Consider the following 22,956-nt stretch of genomic DNA (forward strand, 5'->3'; position numbering starts at 1 on the left):
GAATAAAACGCCATTTGCATGTGCGAACGCAACCGAATACAAGAGCTGCAGGATTAATTGCGGACTCGTCCGCTTCCGATAGTTCTCAGGCTTGTTTATTATTGGGAATATATCAAGGTTCATTGGAGTGGAGTGGTTGTGGAGTGGAGTAGTGGAGCAGTGTGGTTGTTGTACCTACCGGCGAGCGAAACGGGTTTGCTGCTCCCACAAAAACAAGAGTGAGTATTGCCATTGCCTTGCTTTCGGTTCCAAAGAGAAGAAAGAGATTGAGAGAGAGAGAGAGAGAGAGAGAGAGAGAAACCGGCTTTCTGCGTCTCGGAAGACTCTCGCTCTGGCTTTCTGCGGAGAATTCTTCGCGTCCAGATAAGCTCCACTAGTCCAGCACTCTTTCCGGACCATTGGCGTCGGCAGTAGCACTTTGTCGTCGGCGCGCTTTACAACACACCCGGATCGGATCGGAATCGAAATCGAAATTGTATCGCCTCGACTATGCCATACTATACTATACTATACTATACCATGTCTAGCTGCGATTAAATCGTGATCGCGATCGCCATCGGAATTGGAATTGCAATTGAAATCGGGACTGGAGGAGACTGAGATTGTTGAGCTGCTGGTCAGGCAGTATAATTGCGGCAATTTAATGTGGACGCTGAACTGCTGACGCTGCTGTACGTAAATACTTTTGATGTTGATGTTTCTGCAATCGGAGACTCTAGCACGGCGAACAAAAGAACGTTTAGCAAATTCGCCAAGTTCCCAAAATAAATGAGCTTCGGTGTTGAGTTACGCAAAGAATGGTTTCCTAGTAGTGACTGACAGGTCTGCCCGATCGGTATCCCCATTAATTTCGTATCTGACCGATCTGATCGACTTTGATCTAATCCGAAGGCAAGGTCGTTCGAGGTTCATTCAAGCGAAGCCCCAAATTGGTTATCTGAGCCGCTTAGAAAACACGGTTCGGTTTCAGTTTCGGTTTTCAATCGATTTCTTTGGGCTTCTTGACTCATCAGAATAAATTTATTAAAGACGTGCTGGACGCGGAAGGATAGTTGGTGGATAAAACGCTCAGAAATGTGCCTTTAAATCAGTGGCCAAAAAGTGATGCAGTCAATTTAAGATACGGTCTATTAATATTCAGTGCGGGTCCGAAAATGTCAATCACTTGATTACAAACGACAAACAAAAGCAGTGAAGTGCTCGAATTCGGGTTGCATAAATCAGGCGACCGCGACCACATGGAAAGTTGAAATTAAAAGTCAGACTGTGAAGATACGACGATTTTTTACCGGAGTTCACAACGCAGCACTTTTTAACCATTCAAAAGGTATAATTGAACTAGTTTGTATGTACATATTTAATCAACCAATGTCTGATGTGCGAGGGAGAAAATTAAATATATAAATCATGTCTCTGCGAGATAAATAACAAATAAAACAAAGTTAAAGTCAAAACCAACTCTCTCCCCTGTATTATTAGGTAATCTAAAAAGTTGTAAAGGGGCTTAACATTTCATAAAAATAATTTATATAAAAATAATTTAGGTATTATTGACGCTGTACGTATGTATTAACATTTATGCATTCTATAAATATTCACGTTCTTTAAGTCCTCTATTAACTATTAATAAAACTTAAATGCCGCCTGTCGATATTTAATCATCATGTCTCTATTTCGAAACATTTAATTACTGATCTTTCGTTAAGTAGCAATCGATTTCAACAGACGCCGTAAATTTGACAATCTATCCAACCTTCCTTCCGAAATCTCAGATATCGTCGGATGATTTTCCAGTAAACACCTACTTTGGAGGTAATTTGTGGGATGATCCCCCATAAATACTGGAAACATCAAACCATATGGTGAATCTAATCAAATCGGTCGCTTGGTCGGTCCATGTTGATGGATTACATAACGATGTACATTCGTCTGCAGCCAACGAGTAAGTCGACTGCTGCTGCAGGAACTAGCCAAGTTGCTTTATATATATATATACAGATACATATCTGTATATATCGAGCCACACGAACATGGCTACCAGCTACCAGCTACCAACGCAAAAGCAAACAGAGACTCAAACTCAAACGCAAACGCAAAGGCAAACTACATACCTGGCCACTTACCTGAACGGCAGCAACAACACCGGAGCGACCTTGCCTGACCCACTTTACTCGGGGCAGTGCCAAAATTGACAGCTTTGCGGCATTTTAAAATTTATGCTGCAGAATTATCCATAATGGCAGTGCTGTGTGCTGTGGGTCTTATGTGCCGTCCCGTGCGTGCCTGAGCATCGAAAACGCACATATGTATGTACGGTATGGTATATTCGTGCCTCGTTTGGCTTTGGGTTCTCGAAAGTTTAACCTTTTCCCGGCCATCGATCTACCGCTTGCTTTCATTTATAAAAAAATCCGACACGCCGCTGAGGGGTGCAGTCGGTTTGGGTCGACGGTCTATGATTTACTTCGTTTATGGTTATTCTTTTTTATGCAACGCGTCCAACCGGGCATATTTATTAATTTGGGGGCAGGCTGTTGGCCTCAACTAAAACGGCAAATTAGACTACTGGAAAGCCATTCGTCGATCGCTGCATCCCGATTAACAGCGCCCGGAGACGCTTAAAGTGAATTACAGCGACCGCACATCGGCATGGGCATCGAAAAATCGCGTTCGTTGCCTGAGTCTTTCGATTGCCGCGAGGCAACGGGACGCACATCCACGTATCTCAACTCGTAATGGCGACTAGTTCTCGCCGGTTGCCCAACGCAGTGTGGCGTCATTAAAGTGTCGTTCAACCGAGGTTTTAAAAACACAATTCGGAGTCTGAAGCCTTTTGGCCCGACCGCATGCAAAATGAAGAACAATAACTGCGCGAAGGCACATAAAGACATTTATTTATGCTCGACGCCCACAATGTCGCCGCTGCAGTCTGGCTTTTTGGCCCGCTCTTCATTTGCCATGCCGCGCAGCTCTTGGCCAAAACACTAGCACTACACTACCCTCTTGGCCAACTCTCAGCGCGTCCCATTTGCCAAAGTGGAAATAAATTTTTGCTTTATTGAGGAGAGCAATTATGGCCTACAACGACGCGGCGATTCCTTACAACGACTGCAAATAGATTTTCTGTTCTTCAAAATAGCCCTAGCCTCCACTCCATTCCCAATTCCAATCTTGTTCTTTAAGCACTGAAAGAAAATAGCGTTTAATTAAACGATTCGAAACACTTCAATTTGGTTCATAAGCGATAGTCCGAAAAGATATATGACCCATAAAGACATTCAACTGATAATTAATGTAAACGAATATCATTGATATAAATTCACGTTAGGTGACCGAAATGGAAAATTGAACGAATAAATGAATAGTAGGTGGCATTAAGATATGAAACTAGTCACTACTTTATTGTCGATTTGCATATGATTTTTGCCGAGTGTCTTAATGCCGTAGGCCCCTGATCCGCCAGCAAGCCATCAGTCACAGTCTTTGTCTGGCCGTCTGCAAGGCTTCCTTCATCCGATGACGGTTGGTAATCCAGACTGAGGAGCAGACTGAGCTGAAGGCTGGCCAATGGCAAAGGCGTTTTTCTTTTCTTTTTTTTTTTAGTAGTAGTACGTACCATCCCAGTTGGATGGATGGTGTCCTATGGAGCGTTGGAGCCTGGATGTTGCCGTTGATGCGGCTTAACTGCAATCCAAACAAGCATTAGAAGACGGCGGGATGGGTATTTAAACCGCGCTGGCAATGCGAAAATAAATGTAAATCAACTCGCCAAAGAGTGCCTGAGTGCATTTTCTTATAAAAGTTCACATAAATTAAGCCAATTAATTTCGTGTCTGCCAGCGTTCCGTGGCTGGGTGCCGATAAAGTCGAGATTCAATTTGAGTACTCAACACGCTGCCGGCTGGAGGATCGCATCCGATTGCCGATCGCTATGCCCCGGGTGGAATAGGAGTCGACTCGGGATCTCTGGAACCCTGCGACCATGGTCGTAGTCGAAGCTAAGACCATCTCGGTATCTGTCTTCGCTGTCAATCCCACGCACCATTTTATGACGCTGCTCGCTGGTATTGCTGTTATTGCATTCATTGGGGTCTTTTATTTACATTTTTATTTTATTTTTTCGCTGCGTTTGCTAGGGTACGTAGGAACCGTGGCCCGAAAACAAAGCGGCAGCATGACGGATCCAAAAAAATATATATGTATGTATATATAAAAAAGGTAGTAGAGTCGACAGGCGAGACGAACCGAGCCAGGCAAAGCCGGGCAATAGAAGAAGGCGCGGGCGATGACGCTGTAGATGTTTGTGGGGTTTCTTAATATTTATCAGACGATGATGGTGATGGCTAGATGGGAGCCGAAAGCCGAAAGCCGAAAGCCCAAAGCCTAAGATTCCAGATCCAAAACTGGAGAAGCAAGACGTCGGCGTTGGCGTTGGCACCCCGACTAATCGAATGGTCTGTGTTCCAGCCCCCATGGTCGGGTCCACATCCGAGTTGAATGTGGGGAGTTGTTGAGGTCCCTTTGGAGCCCAAAGAAAACATTGTTTGTGCTCCTCATTTACAATTGACTGTGAACTGTGGGCCAAGTTTCTCACTCAATAGTTGAGAGCCTGCAGCTGAACCTTGTCTAGGCCGCCGCAGTGCGTTTCTTTGTTAATTATAGGAAAATGACTGAAACAAAGGCGAACAAAAAAACGTTGGCTGCCAACTGCTTGGAATTGTTAAGATGAAAGGAAAACATCACAGTCGGCCCCGACGATAATTAGAAAATCTGGGGAAACGGCCATAGTTCAACAAAAAAAAAAAGGTTTTAGTCATCCATAACACGTACAAGCGTCAGCCAAGCCAAAGATAATAGTGATAAGTGCCAGTGTTATTACGCCAAATTAGTTGTATTTTAAATGTTGCCCTTAGTAATTATCACATTACCAGCGCACATCGAATTTTTTTATTTTATTTTATTTTTAAAAATAAATGAAAGGCAAGCCTTCGAGACACTTTAAAGCATACACATTACTTGTCTCGCCCTCCGTTGGTATTTGCCAAGAATTCGCAAGTACAATGAAAATTCTTAGAAAGCACCAAGGTATTTGAGTCAACATTGATTTGCTGATAGGAAACCAGTTATACCTTGAGAAATAATGGCATTTTTTATGGCATAAGTGCACTAAGCCATCCATCATATTAACTTTCACAGTTAGCCATCCACATAACAGTATAGATTTAAATCTAGAAATTATTTCTCTACAGATAAATCCGAAATATATATTTATATTGTAGATAGGCTTTAATTGTGCGCTTGATGCTTAGCCCATCGATACGACTTTCCCATAGGCGATTGAATAATCAGAGTTCGCCGAGCACTTTATGGGCCGCAATTAAAATACGGGAATAATATATTAAAAATGCTGCCGTTCTCAGACATGCAGCAGTAGTTATCCCTGTTGTTTCCATTTTGCTCAGCTATATCGCCTTTATGCGTATTTATTTTACCCAGCGAGGCGCACCCAGAAACACGCCCGCAGCTGCGGCAATAAAAACTTTATAGATGCAGATATGTACGTACACTGCAAAAATTGACGGCAAATACATGCATAAATACCTTTGTGTTTGCTGACGAGCTGACAGAGAGACAAAAGCCCAAAGACGGAAAGGAACGGCCGGCGGCTTTTGGGGTTCGGGTTTGGGCCCAGTCACTGTTCCAGCAACAGCTCCAGCTCCAGACTTTAGACCACAGAGCCAGCTTAGACTCAGCTCCAAAGCCCCTATCCCCCATTCCTCAATCCCCTCCCCCTGGTCCGAGCCCCACCCCCTAAAGTCCGAACAGGAAAGGATAGACGGGGCTTCTAGCTTGGTGAAGGACGGTCGACGGTCGCATGGGGGACACGAACGAGCCACGAAATAAACGTTGATTACGAGTCTGCGCCGCTAGCTGCCTTCGCCGTCTACTCGCGGTTGCACTGAGAAAAAAAGTATGCACTTGCAACATTTCTAGGGAAGCTTGATAATGGTCAGATCCATTTACAATGCTTAAAGTTAGCTTTTGGTCATTCATTCCTTTATTTAAATAATGTGAACTATGTGATATTGTTTCTCGTTGTTTCCCAGTTCTAGCAAATTTCTCGCAGTGCAGCAGTTTGTTGCTGCCCGCTGTCTGGCTGCAAGCTCTATTGTCGTGAAGCAGATTAGTTTGCCATCAGGTTCAACTTTATTTGCAACACAAATTTTCATTCTACTTGTGTGCAGCCACGGCGCAGTCGCAGCCAGTTGCAGCCCAGCCCGACTTCGAAAACCAAGCCAAATCCAAAAAATAAAACAGAAAAAACAGAAAAAAAAACTATTGCAAAAAAGAGACAAAAGTGCAGAGCTCACGAAGCTGCGTGCCGTGGAAGTTGCAGTTGGATTTTGAACCGGAGCCAGGCCAGCCCGAAAAATTGAACAACGCCCAAAATCTTGTTTTGCTCCAGAGTGAACTCACGAGCTTTGGCTGAGGCGCGCCCGATTTTGGAGTGGGGATATACTCGTACTATGGACCAGAGACTATAGACCATAGACTAAAGCCCGTAGACCGCAGACTAGACCAGCGACTAGACCGCAGACTTGGCCCAAAAGCAGGAAGACATTGATCATCGGCAGCGGGTCGAAGTTTACATACCCTTCACTTGCGACACAATAAATGCAGTTGGCCAAATTTTCCGACAGCTGTGGCGATCGCAAGGCAATAAAAACGAAACTGTTTCATAAAGTTGAGGAACATAGGCAATACAGTTTTTCTTTTACCAGCTTCCTGATTACAGCGAACATTTTTAATGTTCCTTTTTTATCGCTGGCAATATCCTTTATTGTAACTATGTCTATAAACGAAACCTTAAATTGTCAGGAAATCGAAATGGGAAAGCTACTTTCTGTCTTTTCAAAGAAGATAAACCACAAGTTATACTTTTATTTGGCACATTTTAAAAGATAGATAGATGATGACTTCAAATGAAAGTTATGAGGAAAATTGTTATAAAATGCATAATTATGGTTATTAATCCTTTGCTTACGAAGATTCCGATTTTATCTTTTTTAAATAAAATGTTATAGATATCTATAGCAACAATAGTTCCTTATGAATCATCTAAATAAGACAATTTAACTTCATTTAAAATACCTTCACTTACCTAACTAAATAGCTAAGTGCTGGCTAAAGCAGCTGTTTATTTCTTTAAACAATGCCTCTATTTAGGCCATCAATTGAAAAACAAGGCTACGGTGACTCTGGCATTAATGTGCCCAAGTGTTCCCCCATTTCAAAGGCATTTCTGAGCGGCACAAATGAAGCCATTTTGGGTGGTAATAAATTCAACTGACTCATACTCCTTTCTGCGAAGAAATGTTGTCTTGCCTGAATCCGTGGCGTTATGTGAACGATTGTTTAATCCTATATATAGATGGTGCAGAAGTAGCAGATAGCAAATAGCAAATAGCGAAACATCAAGGCGTTGGCTGCCGATCCAGCTCCAGCTCCAGCTCCAGATGGAGATGGCGATGGCGATGGAGAGACCTAAGACCGGGCCAACTTCATTGCCAGTGGTAGATTCAGTTGACCAGTTAGTCAGTTAGCCATTTAGCCAGTAAGCCAGAGCCAGGCAAGCTGTCTGACCGCTCCGATCCGGCTGGAACACATATGTATGTATATGTATATATGTTAAGAGAAATTCGGTCAAATGGCACAAATATTGTGTGCCGTGTGTTACAATTGTTGCGCAACAGCAGCCGGGAAACTGCGAACTGGGAACTTGGATGTGGACTTCGATGTGGATGTGGATTTGGAACCGAACTGGGCCTGGCGATATACTTGCAAATTGAATGCATTATCGGGCCAGCCGGGCGGCCAGTGGTGTGCATACTATGCACATATAACACAGATTCATTATACTTTAGCCTTTCTAAGCCAAATGCGGGCAGCAGCCGCCGCGGCAGCCACAAAATATATTGCAACACGCTGGCGACCAAAAGCGAGGGTGTCGGGTGGCCATAGCCTCGCCTCCAAACTCCAAACTCCATGCTCCATGCTGCATGCTCCAAACAGCAGACTGTAAACTCCAAGTGGGGCTGCCTGGGATCCGACTGACATAACTGGTCATTGGCTTGTGGCTAAGGACTCGACGATGCCACTTAGATGCAGCTGCACAAACTGGAAATTGGCAAATACAGCTAGCACGAACGGCCGTTCGGCGGACGGGACGGACAAGAAACCGGATTGCCAATAGCTCACCGCCGAGCTGTTCGCAAAAAAAGTCTGAGCTTGCAATTTAAGCAGCCGACGTTCGGTTCGGGCCAAAAGGAGCAGCACTGAGAGAAAAATATACCAACTACAACTACCAAGCTGTACATTGCTCTATGTGCACGTTAAAGTAGTTAAATTTCAGATGTTGCCAGACTAAGTAATTGAACTTTGAATTATCTATACATATATATATCCTAACTATATCCTTCGCTCCATGCTCCGAATTTTCTCGCAGTGTATAACCACTGCTGCTGCCTCTGTCTCTTGGCCAGTTTTGTAATTACGTGCAGCACACACGTGAACGCTAAGGGCCAGCAAATGCGGCCAGCAAATGGTCCCAGTCCCAGTCCCAGTTTCAGTGCCAGGATTTGGTCAATGATTCGCCTGCGCGGCGGCTACTGTCTGCCGGCTCCTCCGATTCTCCTGTAATCGAGCATCCAGAACGGTCGTTTTTTTTCCAACCTTCTTTCCTTTTGTGTACAGAGATTGCCACTGGATGTCGGAGCCGGAGACCCTCAATTTGCTCAACTGCTGGTCAACCTGGCACTCGGATGAGTGAAAAAAAAGAGCGAAATAAAAGCTCTACACTGTCATTTCAACACCGTTTAATGTCCGCTGTCATTTGTGTCAGCGTTACGGTCCGAGTTTTATCATCTTTCACATTGTGTGTGTACTTACCAATTTGAGCAATTTGGGCTAAGAAAACCGAAAGCCGTCGCGATCTATTTCTCGATTTCCTTCGCTGGCCGCTGTCTTTTCATCTCCACCCAAGAATCCATCAGTCAGCTATTAAATGAGTAAAAAAAAAAAACGGAGCAAAAAGCGAGAAGAAACACATTCCCTAAGGTTTATGGAATTTTCATTAGAATAACGAGATTTAAGTGCTATTCAGCAGCAAGTAGACCAGAAAGAATGGCGATACTTTTACCAAAGCCCCGGAGAAATGCGTCTAAAGTACCGCTTGTAATTGTCGCACATGATTAAACGTAATAAAATTTTTTCGCGTTTAGACAGACGAGACGTGACCGCTTGAATGACCGCGTTACCAATTCTGAAACCCGACTTGTGATGATGACCGATATGATGGCTCAAGAACGAAACTCTTTAGCCAAGACACATCGTAGCCCAATTATCTGCTATACATGGTGTTCTTTGGGCCGAGAAGCACATACTCATGTACTTAAAAACGAGTGCTACCTGTCATCCAGCCATATAATCCCCATCTTTCCCTCTGAATCGGATGAATCGACATTTCATCTGGCGTCTTAATTGCGCCAAGTTACATAAAGGTCATCAAGAGATTTTCGGCTATTTACGGCTGGTTATTTTATGAGATGATAACGATCTCAACACTGCATAATAACTTGGCTCAAACAAAACGAAAGTTATTATGTTGTCATATTAGTTTTAAATTGTTAAATACCTATTGATTCGGCGGAGATTAGTGGATCTGCATTTTCAGCAAATAAGCTTTAATTGCGAGCGTTAAATGCGATATGTTTATAATAAGTTTGAAAATCAAATTGATTATTACAATTTCCTGTGATAGGTGAGAAAGTAATGCCCTTTTACAGCAAGTTTGGAAAGTAATGCAAGTGCGGCCATTAAAACATTAGTTGGAAAGCCTTTTCACGAATCGATTTATGGCGTCCATTCTTTAGGCGAAACAAAAGCAATTAGGACAGCTATAACCTTTTCAAGTGTTAAGTTCATAATTTATGCCCATTTCAACATATTGCCAAAACGCTTTCAGCTCTTAGGTTTGCGGCTCACTGCTCATTTCTCTTGCTCACATTTGAACAAACACGTATATGGCACCGAAAAAGTGAAATAAAAAAACATAAAACATAAGTACGAGCGGCGGAAAAACATTGACCAACTGGACTTAATCGTTGTGAAAAATCGCGTTGCTCGAAGCGCGATTGCATAAAGCCAAAGTATCCGAGTATTTTGTTAATTAATAATATTACAACTCCGCCTGATGTTTGAGTAGTTTGTTCAGCCAGGGTGCCAAAAACAGAGCACCGTGTTTGCGACAAATAAGCAGTCGTAGATCTCTTAATTGCATTATTTATCAGCCGCGTACCAACTCCACTTCCACTGCGGTTAAGCCATACAAATTGGCCTCTTCTGTTGGTCATGGCTACATGGCTCTACATGGCTTAAGGAAAAATGAAAGTGCTGCAGTATTAATTATGAAATCTAATTCGATTTCCAAGCTCTGCCCAGACCGCCCCGAATGGAAAATGAAAGTAGATGGTCGCTTGCTTGGTCGGTCGGTCGATCGGTTGGTTGGTCAGTCAACCACTTTTGTGGAGCGACCACCGGACGCTGAGTTAAACCTTAATACATAGTTCACACTTGCACACACCCGGAGCGAGCCAACTGCAATCCAGTCCCGACTTGGTGCTTGGGATTCGTCTTGGCCCACAAAAGTTATGCATTTGGGACGATGATTCGGCGCGGTTTGGACCGTGGTCACCGCATTGCACAACCACGTTCGCTTCCCAATCCCCAGACACAACCTTTTGGAAATCCGTAGATGCAGATCGTGTGCTGCTCTGATAGCACAATTTAATCGATCCACGATGATGCATTACAAGTTGTTTCCAAATTGGCTCTCTAATTGAATTGCCTTTAATTTCCGGGTTAACACTATTCATTTGATACGCATTGCGCTGTAATTGAAATTAACAAGGTTACCGTCTCAATGGCAGGGAAAATTCAATTTGGATTTTTCGGGGCTTAAATTTATGCACCATTTCTCAACTGATTTAAATTGTAAAGCACCGGAAGTAGTGCTCTCTTTGTTGGGTGAACTAATCAAAAACTTTACTTCAACTAAAATCTGCTACCTTATATTTAATGTTTTAGCTTGTACTAATCCTTAAATTTTGACCATTTCTCTGTTTCCAGAAATGGCTTCCACAAGTAGCAGTCAGCCGGAGAAGAACCGATCACATGTCCCGCTTTGCCGCCTGGGAACAGAGCCTGTCAGTCGCACGGGTGCCGCTGAGGAGCCCAGTGGACAGAGGGAATGCTACTACTACGCTCCAGCTACCTCCCCGCACCAACACCATCACCATCATCACCAGCACCACCATCACCATCGCCTGAAGCAGCACCACCGGCATCATCATCATCATCATCGGCTTCAGCATCATCATCATCATCATCAACAGCAGCACAATCATCAGAACCAGCAGATGCAGCACCACTGGCCATCGCGACTGGGTCCAATTGGTCCCTGGTTGGGCGCAATGACCGCCTATCGACTGCTGACAATCAGCCTCCTAATTGGCATTCTGTGTCCACATCACGTCCAGGGAGCGGACCCCAAGTTCGATCCGACCACGCGCATGCGCCTGGTTCTTGTGCCGGCGGACGCACAGGTCAACTCGGTAATCTACAGGTTGCGTGCCACCGACGAGGAGTTCGACTATCCGCTGACCTTCGAGTTCGTGGGCGATGCCAGCGCCTCCACCGTTAAGGTGGAATCGCTACCCTGCACCAAGTACAATTCCGTGTGCCAGGCGAATATCGTTCTCCAGCGACGACTGGAACCGGGCAGATACTATGACTTCCAGGTATCGGTGAAGGACACCAAGGGCGGGATGACCACGCAACTCTGCTCAATTACGGCCACCAATTTCACTACGCCGCACGACCTCATCTTCCCGCACAAGCCCGGCATCATAATGATACCCGAGGTGAGAACACTACACCCATCCATCCACATGTGGATGTGGCCACGGCCAGAACGTTTCAATTACCAATTACACGTAACGCCCGTGAAGAGATCCGTCTAGAGGAGCTGAGGTACTTGGAAAAAGTTCTATTATAGAGGTCTTAGGATTAAAGGGAGTCAAGGGCCAGCAGAAAAGGGAGTAATGAAATTGGTTAGCTACATATCTTGGATTTCTATAAAACAGATTTAATCTTTTTTTGTATTTGTATTGTATATGTATTTTCTTATTACTATTTGGCATCAAGGTACTATTTTAGATAGTAGGTAGTAGGTATTCATCAAATTGGAAGATAAGGCATTTCTAAAATTCCTATACCTTCCCAAGTCAACGAATTTTTTGCAAGTGTAGCCACTTTAATAAAGCAGTAATCAGATAAGCCATTAGAAGCACGTCTCCCAATGAAGAAGATGCTATTCGTTTTTCATAAGCGATGCTCGTACACGATAATCATTGTTATGGTGCAAAATTACAAGCGGATTCGGACAGGGTCAAATGTGTAATTTACTCCAGCCGAAATATCATCAAAAGTTATAAGCCCCAACCCCGATTTATCTTTAAAGGATGCTAAACGCGGCACGGAATTGGATTACGTAATTGCCCGCAAGAATCCGCTGTTCCAGAAACCAGTCTACCTCGAGTTATGGGTAAGTTGGAAGATGACTATGGGGATGGCGTTGGCCATGGAGACCCCTAACCCAACGGAGCTTATGATTTATGGATCGTACTTTTCGCCAACAGGGTTCTCCGCTATTTGCCATAAGACAAAAAATCGTATCTTCCGAGACCACAGAAGGCACCGTTTTCCTCCTGGGACCATTAGATTTTGAGAAGCAAGCCATGTACCATCTAACGATACTAGCCAATGTGAGTATTTATAAGATTTAAGATTAATCATAGCTATAAATGAAAATATCATTCCATTATGCCCGAAGGATGCTTATGCTGAGCCTGGTCAGGATAGTCGCAATATAGCGGGCATGGAGATAGTGGTTATCGTGCAGGATGTTCAGGATCAGCCGCCAGTGTTCACATCTGCTCCCCCAGTGACCAAACTGCCACCGGGAATACTGCCAGGCGATAAGGTATATCTTTTCCATATCTCTTAGGAACATAAATTCCAATATCTCTGCCCGCTTAGATATTGCAAGTCCACGCCGAGGATGGCGACAAGGGGAATCCCCGGGAGGTTCGCTACGGCTTGGTATCCGAGAACAATCCGTTCACCTCGTTTTTCGACATCAACGAAACAAGCGGTAAGTAAAGGACGTACTCTATGCGGAAGCACACTTAGTTTTCAAGGTCCGAACATTTATCAAAGAGATAACACACTTTAATTCCTCTTGTGATGGTCATCGTTGCGAGAACGCCTATATAATGGTTACTCTTACCAACGGCCACTGTAATAAAATAAGATAACATCTTCATGGGACACTGATAGTGCATAGATAGTGGAAAATTTTTGTCTTAGCGTTGCAAACTCGGATGCATCCCATCGCAGATTCTCATGGATGCGGGGAGGGGGCGAGCTTTTGCAAATATAGTCGCAGGAAGCAAGAAAAATGGTCTGCGCATGGACAGTGGACTTAAAAATATTGACCACAAGTAAAGCAAGCAAAATAAATTGGACGAAAATCAGAAACCACAATAGCAGCAACAAATGCCAGGCATGAGCGAGAGGAAAATAGCCGCAGAACAACGTCAGGTAACCGATATTAACATAACTACCAGGTGGTGCTGTGGTGCAGTGGTGCAGCGGTGGAGTGGTACGAGTACTGCAAGCAACACGGCAACCCGCTTTGTCGTCAGACTCGTTAGATAGAAACCCATCTTCACCCCGCCTTCGAATCCCCAATCCCCCATTCCCCCATTCCCCGATTCTCCGATTCCAGGCAACTTCCTCCGACGTCAACGGCAATACCCGTTCGTTGCGGCCAAGTTCTGTGCCGCAATTTGGCCCAAACCCAAACCCAAAGCCAAACCACCACAGAGACTTCCTTGTTTCGTGCTAGTCTCGTCTCGTTGGCAGTAGCACTTTGATGACTTTGGCTATAAGGCCGAGTCGCTCGCTCTTGCCCCACCACCACCATCGAGTATAATGGCCAGGCTGTCTCCACCTCCTCCTCCACCCCATGCAACTCCTCCTCCCCCAATCAACCCACAATTTCTTTTAGCCATGTGCAGTGGGAAGCACTCTTGCCACGAAGATTCACAGTTTGCTGGCTCTAGCCAAATGAATTTCAAATTGGAATCCCTTTGGGGTAAAACAATTAACAGCGTTGTGGTCGATATTCCCACTGCCCGGATTTATTAGCAGTGTTGCAGCTATTTTTAGGCTCGCAGACACGATGTATAATAATTATTTAACGGCAACGACGCGTAACTAAATATGTTGCCTCTTTTATACAAGGTATGCACTTCAGGCTGATTAGCTATTCAAATTATGAATGGCCCGGCTAATCAGCCAATTCTGGATTCTGAGAACCTCTGAGAACCTCTGCTGTGGCGCCAGCTAATCCGCTGAAAGTTTATGGGTGGGAATCTTTTCTTCTCGAGCTGCACAGAATCTTTTTGCATATTACCCAACGACCACCACCGGGGTAAAGTACAAAAACAAAAAGTGTTCAATAAAAAATTGGGAAAAAAGGCATAATCAACGTGCACTGAACTTGGCGTGGGAACTACCAACTTTCTGCACCATTTATCAGGTTTTCTGATGACGGCTGTGGCGCAAAAAGAAAAACGCTCCTGAGCCCACAGGCAGATTGTGAGCATTTACAGCTGGCTGCAGCTTTCAGTTTTTCCACTACGCAAATCACACCGGAAAAAGTGCAAAAAACTAGACTGAAGTTCCCACAGTTGACCTTTCTAATTGCCTCTAGATGTGACTGATGGGTCTCAGATAATTCTCTTCAGAAAAAAATTTGTTCAAATAAGACTACTTTAGTAAGCAGCAGCTTGATTAGTGCTACTTTGCTATGGACTCATTAGGATTATTTTACGTTGTATTAATTTTCAGGAACTCCATGCAATTAATCTTAAATATAGCTTACCCTTCCAACCTGTGCATTAAATCAATCAACGCTTCGGCTATTTGCATTACAGGCGAGATCTTCCTGATGCGACCCCTCGAGGACATTGCCTTCATCACGCATGTGGGTGATCCGGTGCTGCTCACCGTAATTGCGGAAGAGGTTAAGGTGGGTCGTGACGAGCCGCCCGCACTGGCCTCCACGGTCCAATTGGCGTTCTTTCTGCCCGATCGCACCAATTCGCCGCCGTACTTCGAGAACGATCAGTAAGTACCAGCAGGTTCCCATCGAAGCAGCCGGGGGGCATACTACATAAAAAAAAAAAAACAAAAACAAAAACACACTTTGCTAGGGCAAACCTGCTCAACCACTATGAGTCCCGGGTCCCGAATCTCTGGTCCCTGCTCCCTGTTGCCTGTTGCCCTGCTCTCTCCAAGTGCAATTTGGCGAAGTAGGAGTGATGTTGCTTATCCGAAAACAAAGACCGAAAAGACACCACTGAGCTGCGACCAACACAAACAACAAATTTTAGCCGCGTCCATTAGCATAAAGTCCTAAAATTCTTGGCATAGGCAACCACGACGATGACGGCGACAAGGCGACGACTTAGACGACGACCAAGTCGAAGACGAGGACTATAAACTCTTCTGCTGAAATCAGCGACTGCAGCATCCATTTATGCGCACTAACTTTGAACTCCAGTCCGTCCCAGCCGAATTCCCGACAAACTGGTAACAGCCAACTGCCAGTACGGCTGCAGTCAGAGAAATGAGCGATCTTCAATCAAAAATGATCGATTGAAACATCAGTTCCTCAGAACTAAGCTTAAATCTGGCTTATTGGTTGATTTTTGTTGGTTTGGTTTATTGAATATAATATATATAGTATCTAATGGGATTGTTTTACAGACCACTCTTATAGGTGGTCCAGCCTTGATCTGTCCATATAATATATCACTTTGAAATATTGATTAGAACTAACTTGGCTAGTCCTTAGCTTTTTGACGAGTGTAGAAGTAGCTTGTCGCACGCCTTTGCAACAGTGTACAGGCGTTCACGAAGTTCTTTCCCCATGCTAATCTCTGGCTCACGACTTTTCTCCTCCTCTGCTCCTCCGCTCCGCCTTTCCCGCAGCTATGTCTCGAGGGTGGACGAGAACGCCCCACATGGCACCGCACTGACGTTCGTTGATCCCTACGTGCCGCGGGTCTACGACGATGATACGGGCAAGAACGGCGTCTTCTCGCTGACGCTGCTCAACAACAACGGCACGTTCGAGATCAGCCCCAATGTGGCGGAACGGAGTGCTGGATTCCTGATCCGGGTGCGCGACAACTCCATGCTGGACTACGAGCAGCAGCAGTCGGTGCAGTTTCAAATCCTGGCCCAGGAACTCGGACCGGCGACCAATCTCTCCGCTCTGGTCAACGTTACGGTGTATATCAACGATGTGAACGACAATGCTCCGGTTTTTGAGCAGCCAGCTTATTCCGTAGAGCTTCCCGAGAACATGACGGCGGGCACAAAGGTGGTCCAAGTGCTCGCCACCGATCCGGATTCCGGATTGGGCGGCAAAGTGCGCTATACGGCCATTCTAGGCTATCTGAACACCTCACTGAATCTGGACGCTGAAACGGGACTGATCACAGTGTCCACCAATAAGCATGGCTTCGATCGCGAAGTGATGCCCGAGTACCATCTCTATGTAGAGGCCAGGGACATGGATGGCGAGGGAAATCGGGCTCAGGTGCCATTAATAATCAAACTAATAGATGTCAACGATGAAACGCCCATCTTCGATAAGGATCTTTACGAGTTTATACTCACACACGATCTGATGGGTTTCACCACCACCGCTGTTATCCATGCGGAGGACAAGGACGCCACAGCACCCAATAACGAGGTGCGCTACGAGATCATCAATGGCAACTACGACAATCAGTTTGTTCTGGACAAGGTGACCGGTGAGCTGACCGTTAGGGAGAAGATCCACCTGCGTTCCAAGAAGAATGCCAAGACGAGAAGACGTCGGCAGGCGGGATCGGATGATGAGGATACGGATATATTTATCCTGACAGCCCGGGCTTATGATCTGGGAGTACCGGTGCGGTTCTCTACCACCACGATTCGTGTTTATCCACCGGAGAGCCGGAAGCGCAGTGTCAAGTTTGTGGTGCCAGGACACAATCCGGACAAGGCGAAAACGGAAGAAACCCTGTCGGCCCTCTCGGGCGGCAAGGTGTATATCCACAATATCCGACCCTTGAGTCCCGATGAGCCGGGTGCAAAGGATATACCAGCGGGTAATCCGGGGATCAAGGAGCGAAGTGTAGTTACGGCCACAGTGATCTACGATAGCTCTTCCGTGGTGGACATATCGGAGATCCAGCAACGGTTGTCCCATCACAACAACTCGTATGCCATTATGCCGCAGGACACTTCCAGCACAGACGTAAGTGGATCCTGGAGGATCGGGTTACTTAATTGCCTTTAATAGACTCTCACTCCCCTGCAGACGCAGTACAAGGCCGAGAACAAGGTGCTCTTCTGGCTGCTCATCCTGCTGGCCACTCTGGTGGCCCTGACCATCCTAATCCTGCTGCTCTGCTGCATCTGCTCCTGGTGTCCACTTTACGGAGCGGCGACGTGAGTACCAAAAATTATTATTCAATTGGGGATGGGTTCAGTACACGTTCGTAAAAATTCCTCAAGGGAAATAAATAATATTTGGAAAAATCATATTTAAATACACAAGCATCATGTAAATTATCATCATCCAAACTTTTGAGCATAGAATATATTTTCCAAAGATTATTTAACTATCTCGGTATGAAAACTACTTAGTCTCCCCACTGTTATAAGCCAAACTACACAATCTCACTTGGGGGCAGTAATAAAAGCTAAGATGGAAATTATGTAATTGTAAATATTGCACGTTTGGAGTGCATAAAAAACTCGTTGCGAATGCACTTTTAAAAAGCGTTATTGCCAATTAGCTGTAATAATATTTATTAACAGCCCACTTTCTAATAAACTTTATAGTTAATACTAGCAAATATTTGACTGCCATATGCAAAGTGATCAAATATTTAAGAGGTCATTTAAATGTAGAATTTTTGGGAATGCAATTGCATTCTTAAGATGCCGACATGAGTATGATAACTGAGTCAAATGGATACTACCAAACTGATTCCAACCGGTAACAAGTATCCGGTGAACAAGTATTTTAAGAATTCTGGAATAATTTACACATAATCAACCACACATCACAACCATTCTATCCATGTATAATCTTTTATTTTTCTCTTGTAGCAAAAGAATAGTTAATATCAGTAGAACTGAAGACGATGTGCATCTAGTGCATAGGGAAATGGCAAATGGAAAACAAACAAAATCTGTTCAGGTAGATTTTGAACTTTTTCGAATTCAATTGTAGTAGTAAATTGTAATGCAAACGCACTTACCAAATTCCAAATTGCAAAAGCTATCAATCTTAAGTTTTTCATTTTTGATTTCCTTATCGACTACGAAATTTGTTTCACTTTGCAAATTTTGCACAACTCATAATGGATGCGGAAGTATATTTAACCCCAATTTACAATTTAACCCCAGGATGCATTTCACAAAGCAGTTTAAAGTAAATATCATTTGATTTTATAAATATTTCCTTAAAATTTTAAAAGTTTTTCATTTGAACTTTATTATTGTTTTTACATTTATTTCAAAAGACAACTGCTTAGTGAAAAGTTCTCAAGATTCATTGCTTCACATGCATAATAAAATTATTTAGATATACTTCGCTTTTTCGGATTAGTATAGACTCATAAGCCTATCCAAACTAAATTCCTAACTCACTTACAGGTCGCAGAGTGGATGGGAAGACGCGATGCCTGGTCAGCGGAGAAACCTCCAGATACCCGAACGAAGCCCACCCGCTGGGAGTTCCACGATGGACGTGAACAGCTTGACGAAGACGTAGGAAGGGGACAGGACATCGGCGAAGGCGATCGGCGACACATCCAATCCGCCGAGGAGCAACAGCGACGTGTTCGCATCAAGTAGGATTAATAAACAAGGGCTCAAAACCAAACAGAACTTAACCTTTCCCTTATCGAATTACCCTGCAGGCATAACCGCACAGCCAAAGACGACCTTCATCTTAATTTCCATAACTCTAGGACTAATCTGATCAACGACCGCGACGTTTACATGGAGGATGTAATTGAGAACCGCGATCTGGCGGGCGACAGGGAGCACATCACCCGGACCCGGGTGAACAGGCAGGAGTACGCCCGGAGGAAGCAGTACGACTCGGAAGTGCGCCACATCGACGATGATTCCATGCGAAGGCACGAGATTGATCGAGGGAGTGACATCGACTTCAATACCGCTCACAATAGTCTCAAAAGCAAAAGGGAGCTGTTCATCAAGGATGGCAACGTGGAGATTCTTCAGCTGATGACCAGAGATAAGACTAGGGATGGGCTTAACCTGGACGATGACAACATCTATGTGAATGTCCCGTTGAAACCGGCGGGGAATCTCTCCCATCCTCAGTTGCTGATGGTCGACAACACCGGCAAGGAGATCCTAATGCGCAGGTTCATCGAGGAGCAACCAGATGGCAAGCAGATCATCAGAGAGCATTATCAGATAGTTCCGGGCGCTACCTATATCCAATCCATGCCCAATGAGGTTCAGCAGGGATCGACCCTAAAAGGAGATACATTCCCGCTGGGAAAATCCGGACCAAATAGCATAGTTTACTCCCAACTGGAGCCGGAGGTGAAGGTCATCCACACACAGCCGGTGCAAGCAGGCGAAGGTGTTTCCCTGGATCAGCAGATGCAGCCAGCAGTCTCCAATCAGTCACTTACCCACGAACTGGAGCACTCACTTAAGCAGCAGAATGCACTACTCCGACAGATTTTGATGGAAAAGGAGAAGTTGGAGAATGCATACACCCAACACGAAGTGGCATTGGAAACGCAGAGTCTTCCCGGCCAGTCGATGGCCATAGGAACTCAGACGGATTGCGATGCTGGCACTCAGACAGAGGGATTCGATGGCGTTTTGGATCCCGAAATCTCACTGGCGAAACCATCTCGCCGAAGAGCCCGCAGCGAAAACGACGAGTCCATGTCGGAGGACGGATACGAGTACGTGCGCTTCAATCCGCCAAATAGTCCCGAAGGAGTCTACTGGATCAAGAGAAGGAGGACGAAAAAACGGCCACGGCAGCCTCGCAAGAGAATCGTGATGGTGGAGGAAGTGAAGCGCAAGATTCGGACTCCCATCAAAGAGGAGGAGGAAGTTCAGGAAAGGAAGAAACGAGTGCCACCTAAGAAACCTCTAAGGGAGACCAAAACGAGTATCCTGCGCAAGCAGTTGAGTGACGAAAGTCGGAAGGACCAATCCCGCAACGGGGAAAGCCAAACAGGCAACCGCCACAGATCCGAATCGGATTCCCACAACCGCGATATGTTTATGGAGATAACCGACTCCATGGACGAACTGGCCAGTCCGGGATCACACAGCATTCGGAAAATACAGGTAGAGAAGTACTACAAGCACTCCGATGGCGACTTCGATGAGGACGATACGGAGTACTCTATCGATTCGGATGGGGACGAAATTGTGATCAGAACCAATTATCCTAGTCGAGCGCAGGAGAACGAAAGGTACCGAAGGCAAGAAAGGACCTATGCGGAGCCGGAAAACCCAGTAGATCGCAAAAGGCCTGCAAGAAAGTCGTCACCAACGGATTCCCAGCCAGAAGCCATGCCGCGACTATCAAGGCGCGATAGCTCCAAAAGGGGTTCCAGGAAGCAGACATCCTCAGAACCGCCACATAACCGAGTGTCCATCTCGAAGTACGAGTCCACGGTGACAGAGAATGGCAGGAAGCTCATGTCCACCTCAACGGAAATAGTTGGCTCCAAGCGATCCCTAACCGATCGCAGTTACCAGAGTGAGACAGAGTTGGCGGGCCTCGAACACGAAGAACGTAATGTACCAAAGTACATGGAGTGGTATTACAACAAAAAGAAGTCATCCGTTAGTGGACGCACCTCCACCGAGTCATCAAAGTCACAGCCATCCAGCAAAAAGAAGGTTGGAGCTGCGGAGAAGCGGGTTTCGAAAACCAGAATCACAGCACAACCCAAGGACGTGGAGGAATATGATGAGACTGGTGGCCGGTACAAGCCAGAACCAGCACCCAGGAAATCTCCACCAAAAGGCAGTCGATTGCTGAAGGAGGACCGAGCCCTAAACAAGCAGCACAAACCAAAAATCGAGACTGACACGAATCACCCACTGCTCCAGCACTCGGAGCACCGTTTCGAAAGGGAGAACGCCCTGGAGGTCCCAGCTGCGCCCACCAAGCTGCCCCACTACATGTATCCTGAGACTCCGCCACATGCAGCTGCCGGCGGAAAGGAATCCAAGTCCGGCAGAGAGTCCAAGACCAGCAAGGAGGCCAAGCCCAAGCCCTCACCCATACGAGAAAACGAAGTAAAGGTGTCCAACTCAAAGATCTACGTGGAGCATCGCGGAACGGGTCATCCCACACAGAAGCAGCTAAACGCATCCACACTGGAGGATGATCACGATTCCGGAATAGCAATGAACTCACTGCTCAACAGCTTGGGACGTCGCAATCCCATTGCCGAGAAGAAGAGCGTCTTCTCCATCGCCTACGACGATGTCAGCCGGGTGAAGAAGATCAACTCGGGCGGAGAGTCGCCGCAGTACTCGTAGAACGATCCATTCCAAGCCCCTACAAAAAAAAAAAGGAACAATCATATGTGATAGCCTTAAAGGCTCCCTACCTGCGAATCATCGAACCAACACTATCTGCAATACTGTATCATATACACCAAAAGCCAGCATGTTACTCATCAACTCAACAACTCGTTTCCGTGCACCGAAAATACGTTAGGATCGGAATCCGGATACGGATCCGGTTAGCCGCATTCATTTTACTCATAAGCCGACAGATGTAGTTCAAAGTTTTATATCTAACGTTATGCCTAGTTATGTGGTATGATATGGATGAGAACGATTGCTATTTGTCCAATCTCTCGATTTGTACCACAAATGTATTCAACTCTATCCTATATGCATTAACTACTCTACTATGTATGACCAAAATTGTTAAGAATATTTATGTGGATAGTCTCTAATGGATCTGTGTACATATATATACGTTTGTAGCTATAGCCCAGAAGTCATAACCAAGTGCTTTCCTACCAGAAACTTGTGCAAATGTGTATGTACGTAAGTTAGTGTATATTTTGCAGTCGAATAAACAGATGCCTGCCATATTGAAAACACTTGCGAATATAATCTAATAAATCGAAAGCAAGTTTTTGTAAATATTTTAATTAAATTTAAATAAATTCAATTAATCCAAGAATTGTATTTTTATCAAGGGCATGGAACGGGTAATTTAGTGCGTCATAATGTTAGAAACACTAATTCTTCATCCGCTTTTGATACTGAATGGCAACGACATATTTATGCGCCTGGGGGAATTTTAATGTTTTTTTATATTGATTACGGTCTCTTAAACTTCTCATCGTTCGGTATTTGTATAAGAAGTTTGTACAGCATTCACGCTTTTCACATCAAGCACTTATACTCAAGGGCAAGCAAAAATCAAAGATATTCTTTTCTTTAGATATTTCTCTTCTACTGAATCGAACAATTGAGAGACAGTTGTTAGGTGCTTGCAACACGACATCAAACAGAATTCAATTCAGTAAGTTGCATTAAAGAATCATGAAATTAGTTAAATCCACTTAAGCTTTTATTTTAAAAAATACATAAATTACCATGGATTCTAAGAATCGATAACGCTGCCATAGAAATCTTAACAAACTCCAGATTTGGCTGAAAAAATAT

General features: G+C 44.9%; 1 protein-coding gene across 5 annotated transcripts; it reads left to right on the forward strand.

Annotated features, from left to right (window-relative positions):
- Positions 1–409: 409 nt before the first annotated feature.
- Cad86C (Cadherin 86C) lies at positions 410–22,361 on the forward strand. 5 transcript variants are annotated; one of them, NM_176458.4, is made up of 12 exons: positions 410–1,327; positions 11,188–11,981; positions 12,581–12,664; positions 12,759–12,884; positions 12,953–13,102; positions 13,159–13,273; positions 15,123–15,315; positions 16,183–17,500; positions 17,564–17,694; positions 18,361–18,451; positions 18,910–19,106; positions 19,176–22,361. In NM_176458.4, the coding sequence occupies exons 2-12, from the start codon at positions 11,190–11,192 to the stop codon at positions 21,808–21,810; spliced, it is 5,832 nt and encodes a 1,943-aa protein (NP_788635.3). In that variant the 5' UTR covers positions 410–1,327; positions 11,188–11,189; the 3' UTR covers positions 21,811–22,361. The 5 variants fall into 5 exon arrangements, with proteins under 5 accessions (NP_788635.3, NP_001247033.1, NP_001247031.1 ...); NM_001260104.1 differs by having other exon boundaries at positions 410–671; positions 17,546–17,694; NM_001260102.1 differs by having other exon boundaries at positions 410–671.
- Positions 22,362–22,956: the final 595 nt, after the last annotated feature.

This window comes from Drosophila melanogaster, chromosome 3R, assembly GCF_000001215.4.
Source record: "Drosophila melanogaster chromosome 3R".
Classification (NCBI taxonomy): Eukaryota; Metazoa; Arthropoda; class Insecta; order Diptera; family Drosophilidae; genus Drosophila; species Drosophila melanogaster.